At 40.7% G+C, this 13,713-nt stretch overlaps 1 protein-coding gene across 4 annotated transcripts in view; it reads right to left on the bottom strand.

Moving 5' to 3' along the window:
* Positions 1-4,187: 4,187 nt before the first annotated feature.
* Positions 4,188-13,713, bottom strand: part of irf8 (interferon regulatory factor 8) — a 54,497-nt gene continuing 44,971 nt past the window's right edge. Inside the window, exons 1-9 of one of the 4 annotated variants that reach the window (XM_088939058.1) lie at positions 11,171-13,588; positions 9,752-9,935; positions 8,770-8,953; positions 8,294-8,385; positions 7,926-8,034; positions 7,355-7,402; positions 6,258-6,644; positions 5,967-6,082; positions 4,188-5,514 (exon numbers count right to left, since the gene is read on the bottom strand). In XM_088939058.1, the coding sequence (XP_088795184.1) occupies positions 5,326-5,514; positions 5,967-6,082; positions 6,258-6,644; positions 7,355-7,402; positions 7,926-8,034; positions 8,294-8,385; positions 8,770-8,953; positions 9,752-9,928 (1,302 nt within the window). In that variant the 5' untranslated portion in view covers positions 9,929-9,935; positions 11,171-13,588 and the 3' untranslated portion in view covers positions 4,188-5,325. Of the gene's footprint in view, positions 5,515-5,966; positions 6,083-6,257; positions 6,645-7,354; positions 7,403-7,925; positions 8,035-8,293; positions 8,407-8,769; positions 8,954-9,751; positions 10,449-11,170; positions 13,589-13,713 lie in introns of those variants that run through there. The other 3 variants (XM_088939056.1, XM_088939057.1, XM_088939059.1) reach the window with 3 other exon arrangements.

The following is a 13,713-nucleotide window of genomic DNA, read 5'->3' as shown; positions in this document are numbered from 1 at the left end:
AAGTGTCACATCATGGGAGAGAAGTCGGAGAATTGCCGGAAGCAGATGGGAGCTCATTGAGCCAGTGTTCATTTTGTGAAATGCTGCAAACTATGTGCCAGGCTGGGAGAACTATGAGCTCTGAAACCTCAAGTTTCTGTATAAAAACTTTATTGTCCTTATTCATGTTCTCAAGAATATTCAAGTGTCCGGTTGCCTGTGTTCCAATTGCGGAATGAGAACTTGTTAACAATTCTTTATACAGAATTAAATGTGCTTTGTTATGCTCGGAATACTTCCTTTTAAAAATGAGATAACACCTTAGTTTAGTGGGTCTCAAACACCAATTACAAACATTTTATAAGTGTTTTATATTAAAAGAGTGACAGCTTTCAGCCTGTCCACCTTCAGGACCACATGCTGGAGGTATTCCAGGGAGAGACCAGCTTGCTGCAGCAACTCACGGTTTTGCTTTGCTTCAGCTTGTCCTCCAGAGACCTGTTTTTGCAGTTTGCTGTCCACTGTGGAAGAGACTTCACAGTGCACCAGGCATCTTCACGGAGCTCCACCCTTCCTCTGCTTCAGTGGAGCATGACTGAGTGCTATCTGTCTCACTAGCCCTGATGGGTGAACACTGTGATCTCAAACAGCAGATCACAAAGGTGTTGACTGTGGACTTTATTCTGCACCAGCCCCCACTTCCTAGGTGTTAGTGTAAACAAATTACAATTGTATATCATTTGAGACTTTCTCTCTATGTTAAACTACTGTGCAGGCATAGTGAAACTTGGCACTTACTGTGCACTTACCATATAGTCCACAATGGGAGTTTAAGTGCTCTTTTTAACTCCTACACAGGCACAGGCATGTGTGCTGTACCTTGCTCTTTCGCAACTTTGCTGTACTCAGTTTAACGCTGCTCACCTCAAGAAGAGAAAGAGGACTGTTAGACAATCATCATAACCCCAGAAATAATGTTTGCACAGTTTGATCTTTTCTTTCCTGAATCTGATGAATGCCACACCTGCCTTGCTATAATCAGCACAGTGGAATTGTTGTCACAATCATTGCCAGTCCCCTAAACAAGAGCATCTGTACTAGGTGTATCATAAAAGGTAATGGCATATACAAGAAATCTGCCTCAGAGAAACAGAAGAGGTTCTCGATTTCTCAGAAAGCTGAAGATGTGATTTTGGAAAAGGCAAAGGAGTTTGAAACATTGAAACCACTACATAGTCCACAGTTCTGCACTTTGCAGATCAACCTGCTAAAAATAACCCCACCAGCCTTTTCAGTTCCCATTCACACCTGCTGTGGTCTGCTGTGGTCTGCACCAGCGTGGACAGGTCTTCCAGAGTGTGAAGAAGACCACTCTCGATTGGGCGATTTTATGTCATCTTGCAGTGCTCTCCACATCTCTGTGGTGTATGCTTTATTTAGCTCAACATAATTTTTGTTAAAATAAGTTTTTAGACAGATTGTACTCTAGAAAGTACAAATTAGGCTTTTAGAGCATCTTGGCAAGAAGTCCTGCTTTATTTGCTGCATAAAGACAGCACTGGTTTTGAAATGCTGAGGAGCAACTGATTTCAGTTTAAAGCGATTCCAAAATCTATTTTATTCATTATTTTTTCTTCAGATTTTTTTTTTCAGTTCTTTTGCTTTTGCTGAAATATTATTTTTTTCAGGTGTGGAAGTTTAACGTTAGGAACAAGAGTATTTTCTATGTTTAATAAGGTGCTTTTTAACAGTTGTTTTCTGTTTTTTTCAATAATTTCTCCTTTTTATAAATGCACCTTTAAACCCCCAAAAGAGAGGGTTTAGAAAAGGCTTCAGATATTAATTTATTAGTGATATTAATTAGTGAGTTAGCAAATGCATTTTGCTTTCTTTAGAAAATAAAACAAAAGGTGAACTGCCTTCTTTCCGCACAGCATAGCCATAAAAGCAGCTTTATTTTCAGGAAAAACAGCTTTAGAAATACTGTCATAAAATAAAATACTGAATGAGGGATTATTAAACAAATTAGGGATTATGTATAAAATTCAAATTTCAGAAAGAATTTCTAAGGTTCTGTTTTGCCTTTGTCAGTGATATAAAGGTATTCAGGTTTTGCACTACTTTACCACCAGTTTAGAGAACAATAAAAAGGCCCAGATAAAGAAATATTGCCCTGTACGTAAACAGATTTCACTATCTTGGGTTGCTGACAAAAAACTGTATACAGTATGTATAACTTTGTGTACCAGAGCATAAAGCAATGCACACCAATGGAACTTTGAACATGTCGTAGTTCTGAATTCCAGATTAGATTCACCTTAAAGAGACATTTTAACAATGTTTGCTCAGCAGTATCGATCAGGTTAATACTATATTTCCCATTCGGGAAATTCAAGCTACTAAGCTTTACTAAGTTAGTAAATTTCTTTACTTATTGGATATTTATAAAACAACTACTGACCTACTTCTTAATTAGAATAAAAGCAGTTATAAACCAAATGATTTAATATACTTAAAAAATACACGCACCCAAAGATTTAAACAATCTCTTGACCCTTGGGTCTACAGTGTCTTGCAAAAGAGCTCAGACCTTGTCTATAATGAAATTTCAAAATAACGCATTCACATAAAACTTTAAACTTAATATTTCATTCAAAATCTGATTGGTGAAGTTAGAGTAAATGTCTGCAAAAAGTAAGACAAAAACTGAAATCTGTTAATTGGATAAGTATTCAGATTCATGAACTCAGTATGTGGTGGGACCACCTTTGGCAGCAGTTACAGCCTCAGTTCTTTACAAATCTTCATACCAGTTTAGTACAGTTTTTGCCTGCTGTGTCTGACAGAATTTCTAAATCGCTCTCAAGTTTTCAAGTCTTTTCACAAATTCTCAATAGGATTCAAATCAGAATTTGTTGGTTTCTGAAGGACATTTTCTTTCTTATTCTTCAGCTGCTACAGTGTAATTTTAGCCTTGTGGCCTTGTGCTTGAGATCATGCTGAAAAGTGAATTTTTGTCCCAGTTTCAGGATTGAAGCAGGTTTTCCTCTAAGATTTGCCAGCACTTTGCTCCATCTATGTTCCCATCAGTCTTAACAAGCTCCCACGTCTCCACTGATGTGAAGCAGAACTATAACATACTGCTGCAGCCATCATGCTTGACAGAGTGATACACTATGTTGGGTTTGTTTCAGATGTAATATTTTGCATTTAGATGCAGTTTTATCTTATCTGACCGCAAAACCTTTAACCACATGTTTGCAGTATCACGTAGGTGCTTTGTTGCAAGCTCTAGGCGGAATTTGAGATGTTTCATTTTAGATCCATGCAAGTCCCTTTGTGGAATATTAAAACATGGACATTTTTTTCCATCTCCTCAGCTATAGAACTCTGTAAACTTTTGAAAGTCGCTGTTGGCCTCACAGTCACATCTCTTACCAGTTTCCTCACCCAGATGCTCAGGTTGGAGGGACAACTTGATGTAGGTAGTGGCTCTGAGTTCATTCCACTTCATAATGATCAGCCCTGTTCAAAGAGGTGCTAAGGGTCTTTAAAATGTTTTTATACTTTTCTGATCTGTGCCTCTATACAACTTTATCCCTGAGTTGTTTTGAAGTCCCTTGGTCTTGGTCCCAATTGTTACTTGAAATTTGTTACCTGACTGAGGAACCTTACAGAGATGTATTCTGTGTATTTACTCTGAAATCATTTGAACCACTATTAGTGTCCACTCTGCTAATTGTTTGTCTCATTAAGGCAATTATATGCACCCTAATTAATTTAGGGATGCTACAGCAAAAGGCTTGAATACTTATGCAATCATGAATTTTCTATTTTTTCTTTCATACTACTTACATCTTTCTTTTTGCTTTGAATGTGTAGAGTAGGTTATATATATATAATATTAATGGCTCCAAAATATCATAAGTACAATTTTTACTACAACAAAATGTGAAAACGGTGCAGGATGTAGGAATGTAGGAAAATGGAAAAGAATATGGTCTGGCAAAGGAAGCTCAGCTGCAGAGTGAAAATGAATTTGTGTGGCTTCTTTACAAGGTACAGATGTTCAAACCAAACATCATTTGTGTTTCTGGAGAGTAATTGTTTCTAGTTTGTTGCTCTTTGTCTTTCTGAAGTCATTTCAGGCCTTCGTTGATAAATTAGTTTATGAGAAACTAAATGTGGAAAAAAAGGATAAAACACTGTTCTTATTAAAATGTTGGGTTTTTTTACTGTAAATATAAAAGGTTTTAAAACTATACACAATTCTCAAAAGATTTAACAAAAAATATATCATTTAACAGCTGGCAGAACAAATTAAGTTGGAATTACTTTAAATTCACATTTATGGTCCACCTCTAAGTGTTACAAGTATGCAAGATTGTTAATGATTTTGCAGTCTTGGCTGAAACAAAAAGCTTATCACATAATAATGCTACATATAACTCACAAAGATCTATAGTATTCACACTATATTATACAGAAGTACATTGCTGTCATCAAGGGAAAAAAATAATCTCTTGTAATTACAAGATAACAATGATCATTTGAGTTTATGAACATCCTATCACATCGTGCAATGACAGCAACTAAAAGCTACTTACAGGCCAGCTGGAACTTTGGGTTTAGTGTTCGTGACAGTATCCAGCACTGCAGAATCTGCACAGACTTACTTTCCACTGGGGTTAAGTCATGATGAAACGTTACAATTTTATGTGAATACACTCATAAGCATGAAGACATTCAGACTTATCCTTAAACAAGAAAGACTGTACCATGCAATCGATTCCACAGCTTGAAACCGAAATCCAAGTAATAGTAATGGAGGTGTTGTATGACAGTTGTGCTATGTCATGATTATTACATAAAGTATACAATAATTTGCTATCTTGTAATAGTGACATAATTTTCACGTAATTACGAGATATACATGATTTTTTTTTCTTGATGGCAGCAATGTCCTTTTGTTAAATTACAAGACATGGTTAGAAAAAATCCTAACATTTACAAGTATGTACATTACATTTCTAGAGAACATCCATTCTGAATCTCCATTTAGCAATCAGACAAGTCTCCACAAGTCTCCACAGGCTCTAGTTTATGCACTCTTTATGAAAGATAGTAAAACCTATCCAAGTTACGCTGGCTATAAAAGAACTTCAGTTTGTAATCCTTCTTGAGATGCAGAATTGTTTCTGCTGTGCTTGTCAGAGTAGCAGAAAAGCCCCTGTTGTGGCAGCCACAGCACACAGTCTGTCAGTCAGCGCAAGCCACAAGTCAGGTGACGTTTCTAACCTCACACCCGTCTCTTACTTTACCCCCCACTACCCCTCTCCTCCCCGGTTATACAGTAATCGGTAGATTTTCCCGAAAGCAGGATCGCTGAGCGCCGTTGTAGCTGCAGAGGTCTTGGAATATGCGGGCCATCTGGTCGCTCTGCGTTTCGTCAGAGATCTCCATGCCCCCATTGCTGTAGGCGGACCTCCTGGCATTCACCGTTTCCAGGAGCTGCTGGCAGTTCATCTGAGTGATCTGTACAGGGGCAGATTGGCACCAGTTCAGAGTTGCAGAAAAAAAAATGCACAGTGCAATAAAATGGAAGAGAATCCCGCAAAAAGTGTTTTCCTACCATCCCACCGAGATACTCTCAGTAGGTCCGTGCACTGATGTGTAGAAATCGTACTTTTACAAATTTTATAGAAGTGCAGCTTTACAAAACTGGCACAGCAGCTTCAACACAAAGATATTGATTTTCACTGCAGGCAAACTGCCCACTCCCTTTTAAGTGTAACATGCAGTTTGCCTGCAGTTTACTACTAGAAGATAATTCAACTGTCTGTTGAACTCTATGGGTCTGGATGACAACTGCAAATCGCCTATTGTTGAGATAAGCAACTTATCATAATTCACATAAGCAGTTTTAAAAGGGCACGCCGATTGTCTTTCCACACAACTGGACCTGAGGATCTCGGCCTCTTCCTTACCTGCACGATTATTAACTTGTATTTGGCAGAGTTGGCGTCAGGAAACTCCTCGCCGAAACACAGGGTCACTGTGGGGTCAGGAGCTGAGCACTGGCCCTCCTGATAAAGCTGCAAAGCTGGAAAAGAAAACAAACTACGGGCTAAGGACAACATTCCCTGTGGAATCGGAGGTGATTGTTTAAAAAAACAACAACGCGCGCAGGTCTCTCTCCGGCGATGGTTCAAAGGGGACGTCGGGGTGAATGAAGATTCGGGGCGTCTTCCCTTCCTGTGCCGGCGGGGTTCGCTCACCTGCCAGGAAGCGCGCCGTGTCGAAGATCCTCACCACGGCGTCGCGCTCCAGCTTGCCGGGGGAGCTGCCGTACGGGGAGCACTGGCCGTTCCAGAAGACGCGGCTCTGGCACAGCCTCTTGATGAAGATGCCCTCGCGGTTGGAGCGCACCAGCACCCCGCGCTCCAGGTGGCCGAAGAGCTTCCTGGTGACGTGGCGCTGCCGCTCGTTCTCGATCAGCTCCACCGGGGGGAAGCGGATGTTCTGGAGGCTGTCGGGGCCGTACAGCAGCTCGTTGGAGACGGGAGGCTGGAACAGCGCTATCCGGCAGCCCTCGCTGTGGGTGGTCAGCGTGTTCCCCACCATCTTCCCCCCGTAGTAGAAGGCGATCATCATCTGAGAGAAGGCTGCAGGGAGCGAAGAGGGCATTTACCCAGTGTCCCACATTGCCAGCCACTAGCACGGCAGAAGGCGTTTCCACGTTTCCTTCAGTTTTCTAACCACTTCTTCTAATTCAGACGGTCCTTGCCTATCCCAGCAAGCAACGGGCACAGGGGAGGGTACACCCTGGACAGGACGCCTGTCCATCGCAGGGCACACCGACACAAACACACCCACACCAGGGCCAGTTTTCTCAGAAGCCATGTAGCCTATTAGTATGTGTTTGGACTGTGGGAGGAAACCGGAGCGCCCGGAGGAAGCCCACGGGAACATGGGAAGAAGATGGAAACTCCACACAGACAGCAACCCAGGAATTGAACCCAGGGCTCCAGCTCTGCAAGGCAGCCATGCTAAAACACTGCACTACTGTGCCACCCTCAAAAATAAATATAGAGGCCAAAAATGTGTTTTCAAGTTTTTCCATTATTCCCAGCAAGGACTACCATTGAGAATAACTGTTGAACACATTGTTCACTTGTAGCAGTGTCTGAGTATTTACTAATGAAAGCCAATAAACATGTGATTAACTAGTGTTCTAGATCACAGCTTCAACATTTATGAACACAATGTGCACTGAATGTCTTCTGGATTAAGAATAAATTAGAAAAAAACACATTTGGTTTACAAATACATTAAAAGTAGTAAAAAAGGTCAAAAAGACAAAAAGTAACTGTACCTGCGTTAAAATGTCCGGCTGGTGGGGCATCAGGAATGGCTGGGACGGCTGTGAATATTCAAAAAGAAAAAAAAAATTGATTTGTATCATTACCAAAACAACAATGTAAAGTAACGTGGCACAGCTAATTTGGCAAATATTTTGAATGTCTACACCATATAACAAACAGATCTCAACTGGTAACTGCAAACATTTTTCTGTCAGTTCATCCGAAAATAAAGCTTCTCCAGCACCAATGTCCCAACTGAAAGGACACCTCAGTCAGCAAAGATATAAAGGAAATGAGCCAATCAGACTTCACAGCAGGCACTGGGGCTCTCAGTTCTATTTTAGCCCTTGCCAGAGGACACTCATGTTTTGACTGTATGTTTCTATCAACCAGGGCAGACTTAATCGTTTGTGTATAAATTAATATAATATGATAACACACAGTCAATTTAAATCATACTATGAAAAACTTCCAAAGCTTTAAAGTATTCCAGAAAGGTGACTTTGATGTTATAGGGAATAATGTTAAAAAATGAGAGAAGTGCAGAGAGGAGTGAGATGGACATCTAATTTGTGTGCTTACGGCTCAGATGGGCGGGAGACCACCATTCCTGTGTGGCTTGAGTCCTGCAGGTTTCCTGCGGAGGGGAGTGGCTTCTCTTGATTATACCAAGGTACTCATCTGTAGAAGACTGCACACAAAAACAGTTCTTTATGGGAAGTGTCAGATACACAGAACTAGTTTAGAACTTGTCCTAGTTTACTGAGGATCTGAATAGGAGATTTAAAGAAGCAATAGCTTCTTCACCTGAAGCTTTTGCTTGAAATTATCTCCTATTTCTACCCAGTTTGTATTAAAATAAGTACAATGGTAACTTCCAGGCAGTCTTGAGCTCTGCTTACAACAATGCTGAAGACACACATCTTCAAGACTACAAAACACATACTTACTTCCTTTATCAGCTCTTCAATTTCTGACGGACTGCACTCCATGTCTGTCACTTCACTTGGAGTGCTCCCACTCATAGCAGCGGACATTTTACCTGTTTTCAACAAGGAACAGCCTGTAATTATAATGTACAGTACCATCATTTCTTCTTGCATTTAACACTGTTAAAACCACCTACTGCCTAGTGCAATAAACTTATAAGTCTTGCTTTATGGTTCTAATCTAACATTTTAAAACCAGATTTTGTAGCTAAAATTTTATTATTTGACATTAAAATAATTCAAATCGCATTCAGACCAGCAGGAAAGATACTTAATAGGTAACCTTTGATTAAATGTTACAATTCTTTCATGAAACATGTCTTAGGTGGAAAATGCAGCCAACTGCATTGGGAATGTGATGATGTCTTTGAGTTGGTCTTTCTGCTGAAAGGACTTCTTCTTAATAATCAAACAATATCAAACAATAAAATACTTGCATTTCTGTTCTTCCTCTGGAACTATTCGGTAGACTTTGTAAGGTTCAGATATGTCCAGCTGGGACCTGTCTGTGACTTCTTCAAAGTCCGGGCTTTTGTTCAAGGCACAGCGAAGTCTCGTCTTCCAGGTAGCTGGCTCTGCTTTGTCTCCTTCTTTGAACTTCCCCTTGAACACGGCCCACGCCTGCAGGGACGAGACAGAGTCAGGCCCACTCGCATGTAACAACACGGGTCAAAAACTGAGGCACTGCTCCTCGGCTCTAACAGATCTGTGAAGAGCTGCGTCTCACGGAGGTTGTATAGTGCTTCCCCTGTGGTAAACGTACTTGTCTTGAGTAATTTCAGAATGACATTTTAGCTCTTTCAATTCAAGATGAAACAACTGCACTGTAATTTCATTCTTATAGGCTAAAAAAACAACTTCTGGACTAGAATGCGTTTCATTACAATCTACTCACAGAAACCGCAAAAGAACTAGTAAATGAAGTGCAAATGGCTTTAAAGTCATTTATCCTACTGTAAAAGTAGCCTAAACACCAATTCTTAGCAAGTACTTTTAAGCGAATGATGTTCATTGATTGTTTTATCATCTGCTTTGAGCCTGTTCACAGTAAAATTATCGATCTCTAAATATACAGTAACTGCTGAACAATGAAAGACAAATGATTTAAAACTGCCTTTTCCAGGTTTAACCAATTCTAAATCAAGGCATTTCACTGCAGATGTTTTCTTATTCTGTTCAACTCTGTGCAAGGCTGTATTTTCATGAAATCCACCCACTTTAGTAAGACAATGCCAAGCAATTGACATTTATGGCTTTTTAGAAATGTCACCACTGAATGTCATTGAGGTGGCTTAACTTCACGAAGTATTTATGTGGGAAGGTGTTATAAAAAAGAGTGAGCCTCTGAAACTTCACAGCTAGCTCAAGCCTTCCATCCTCAGAATCTCCGAAGTGACGCATTCCGTGGAGGTGACATACTTTAAAAATGGAAGCATCGATCTCCTGGTTGTAATCCTGTTTCCCAGCGTGTTTCCAGGGGATTCGGAACATGCTCCTCTCTTCGTTCTCCCACAGCAGGCCGGGGTACAGACCGCTTTCAATCTGCTCAATCAGCCACTGCCTCAGCCTGCGGCCACCTGGGTTCCTGTCAGTCATCCTTCGGCTAGAAGAAACGTAGAGCTAGGTGTGAAAACTGAAAATAAGTGACTTTTACACATCAGCTCTTCCTGTTACACCCTTGGCACTCTTGGTATGCACCAGCTATCAAGCTGTTTTCTGCACACCTGCTAGAGTCCACTCACTGAGCTCAGAACAATGGAGGCAGCATAGTATATTAAAATAATCCTTATTTTGTACAGTTCCTTTCCTTTACTGTCCTTCTTATAACTGTGTAAAGCTGAGACCTGTAAAATTAATTAACTAGACCAGTGCTGCTATAAAAGCAAATAAACCACATTCGCTGTAGAGTATTTAGCTGCAGAACTGCTTTGAAACGGGAGATATTCCTGTATTGCTGTAAATGATCAGTCAGCATAAATGCACGCGTTTTGCATAGAGAACGTTCCCATCTCCAAAAAAGCATTTCTAGATCAAAATAAGCATAAACAATAGTGATTTTTTTATTAAATGCAATATTTGTTATTTATAAACTACTAAACCTTATATTTCCAATTATTCAATATTAAGAACTATAAATTAAAACATTGTAATATTTGTAGTAATGGGGAATGAATCAATAATACGCAAAGTAACGTCAATATATTTTTTCAAATATATTATTATATTGTTTAAATGCTTCAAAACACGCGTCTGCGACAACAGCAGATGCAAACAGACGGGCCGTCAGTGTCCAGTATATTAAACTGCACTTGTTCCGTGTGCAGGGAGTATTTGAGACACGTCCTTCAAAGCGAGAAACTCGGTAATCGCTGGAGTCGCACAGAAATCATTCTTCGGCAATAGGATTAGACACGGGGTCTTAAGGGCCGTACAGGTAACAAGAGACGAGACTAAACCACACAAAACTGACTAAAACCCCATGATATAAAGCCCGTTAAATGCACAGGAGGACTGCGACAGCGCTGTAGCTCATGTTCACCTGCAGCAAGCGGTTTATCTGCCTCCAAAACCAACAGCAGCCAGTTTATTACCGACCCGAAGGATAACGTAGAATGTCTCCTTAAATAATCCCTTCATGCGGACACTGACCGGTTAGAATTTTATTTTTGGAATACAATCTCCCCGGATAAACCACGTGTAGTAGTAAAAGTTATAGATCAGGTGAGGAAAGGTATTAATGAACTGAGGCTACATAACTATTCAGCAGGTAATCCTCTTGAATGGCTCACACCACGACTCGGACGCCCTCCAGCCTGTGAAAGAGAAGAAAGAGTTTACCTGCTTGTGCTGTCTTGGTCGAAGCGCTGCGCACAGCTTTATCGATGCAAGTGATCACCGGAGAGCTGCGCCCATCTGTTTATAGATTTCATTCAGAAGGCCAGGCCGTCGGCTCCGCGTACGGCGATTGGCCGGGGGGGGCTGACAGCGGGCCAATCAGAGCGCTCGCCGGGCTGGCCGCGGGCCAACCAGCGCCGCGGGGGCCGGGCTTCTTCTCCTAAGCAGAACTTTTCCGAGAAGTCAGATGAGAGCCAATATCCTCCCGTACTACCCACGGTCTGAGAGAAGACATGCTGAAGAACAATGTGCAGAAATGCCTTTGTTGGAGTGCGGGGCTTGACTGCGTGTTTTTTTTGGCCATGCATTCCCTTGGGGTGAGGGGAGGGGGGGCAGGGTCTTAGATGCGAGATGTTTCCGACTTGTAAAGCTGTGTCCTTGCATGAAGGGGATTTCTGGGCCGGAGACCGGAATGTGATGTCTAGTGGAAGTCCCCCTAGAATCTGATGCCATCTTGTGTTCCAACATTTTTTTTTCTTTCTGCGTAACCCAGTTGATGTCCGGGATTACCCGCACTTGCGAACGTATTGCGGCTGAGCTGTTCAAGCGAGTAATATTTTCTTCTCATGGAAAACGGAAACGTCATAAAGAAAATAGTACTGTAGTCTGTACGTTGTACAGTCTGTGTGCGGTGATGGTTGAGATGGTTAATTCCAATGAGTTGGTCCGATTAAAACTAATAAAGTAATTAGGAAGCCCACTACACTGTTAATGCTATTGTTAGAAACTGGAAAAGGAAAAAAAAATACACTTTTTACCAAAGAAATGTTGCAGGTGATTTCAACATTTCAAACATACAAAAATATTTGTCATTATTTTGGCAAAATACTGACTTTCTCTGTGAAGAGATTAATGAAAGCATACCTTGCACTGCTTTAAAACGCATTCAACACTGCGTTAAGGCAATCTGTAAGCTTGTGGAGCATCGTTGTGGACTGAAGAAAGGATATAAATTCAAAGTAATGTCGTAAAACAGTCCAATCCACTGTGGATGTTTTAACACAGTGGCTATTATTCCCTTTATTTTTTCTAACAGTATAAAGTTTTCAATGTGACAGTTTGATGTGATACAAAGAAAGATGACAAACGTTAGGTACTGCAGAATGGAGGTGATTGTTTTTTCTAGTGAAATGATACAGTTATACTGTGCAGAGGAATAAAAGATCCAATTTTATGTCTAAAACAGCTCAGAATAGGACTGTGTTTACAAAGCAGATTCCAGTCTTCAGTCCACTGGAATTCAGCTGTGGGATCTGGGATGAGAGAAGATTTCTCCTGTGAGACCATGCCCAGATAAATATGAATTATACATGTATTAGTATATGAATTAGCGGTGGTAGAACAGAGATGTATATCAAGAAAATGTGTCCTCCCTGATGTGTGTGTGGATAACACAGGTACTTAGTGTATAAACCTGGAGATGAGGGGTTGTTGTTAGGTTTGCAGTAACAAGGCAGGAGACAGTTAAAGAGGAGTGAGCCATTTGATCATGTAGAGGAAAGTGCTTTGTGATGTACAGTATGGAACTCCACTATCAATACTAATCATGATGTGTGAATGAATGATAAAGCATAAGATATTATCATCAAAATGCATTTAACTTGGACTTCATATACGTAAAAGGAGGCGTGATAAGTCACAGTTTTGTCTCCTGTTGCCTTGTGATATGGCATGATCCAAGAACTAATTAATATTCATGCCCATAATCTACATGTATACGGTATGTGCTGTCTGGATCGATATCTGTAGTTCTGTCAATCTAGAGTTTCCAGCTGAGAAAAGATAAGAACAATTGAGAAATTGAGATACAATAAGATTCAGGGCTTTACAAGAGGTGAAAATTCTGACTGTTGGAGCAGCTGCAGAACGGCTCTGGAGTTGAAATGACTAAGTATTTTCTGTAACTGTGCTGGTGGGTCTCTCAAAGAATGACAGCGTGGAATATACCCAATTTGAATGAGGTGGTCGTCCAGAGCACGGACATGCAGCTATTCCAAAGCGGCTGTAAAAGTTTGAATCACAAAAACAAAACTAAGTTCCCTTCATTCATCATGTGTAGAAAAGCACCTGAAATGAACAGACTGATCAGAAGATAAACAAACTGCATGTTTAGATTTGGAAATGAACCACGAGATTTTAAATGTCAAAATATAAAATGTTAGCTGACCTGCATGACTTTCAGTCACATTTGCTTTCCTGTACGGTGCTGTGCTGAACAGTTTGATACAGGACGAGGACCTCCAGCGATCGGTCGACTCCCCGGTATAGAGAAGGCTGCACAAATACCAGGCTTCCGGCGCAGAAGTGAGGACTCCTTGTAATTGGAGGCACAGTAATTGATCCAAGACATAACTACAGAGCAGATGCTGACACAAGGCAAAGCAACACAGGATTAAGGTGTATGTTTGCTTTCGGCAGTGGTTTTTATATACATACATTTGCAATACGTTGTGTGCTGCACCCAGTCGTCTCTTGAGATTGTATTG

Source organism: Atractosteus spatula, chromosome 21, assembly GCF_055471065.1.
Source record: "Atractosteus spatula isolate fAtrSpa1 chromosome 21, fAtrSpa1.hap1, whole genome shotgun sequence".
In the NCBI taxonomy this organism is placed as follows: Eukaryota; Metazoa; Chordata; class Actinopteri; order Semionotiformes; family Lepisosteidae; genus Atractosteus; species Atractosteus spatula.
The sequence above is the reverse complement of the archived record's forward strand: the minus strand, read 5'-3'. Positions and strand labels throughout refer to the sequence as shown.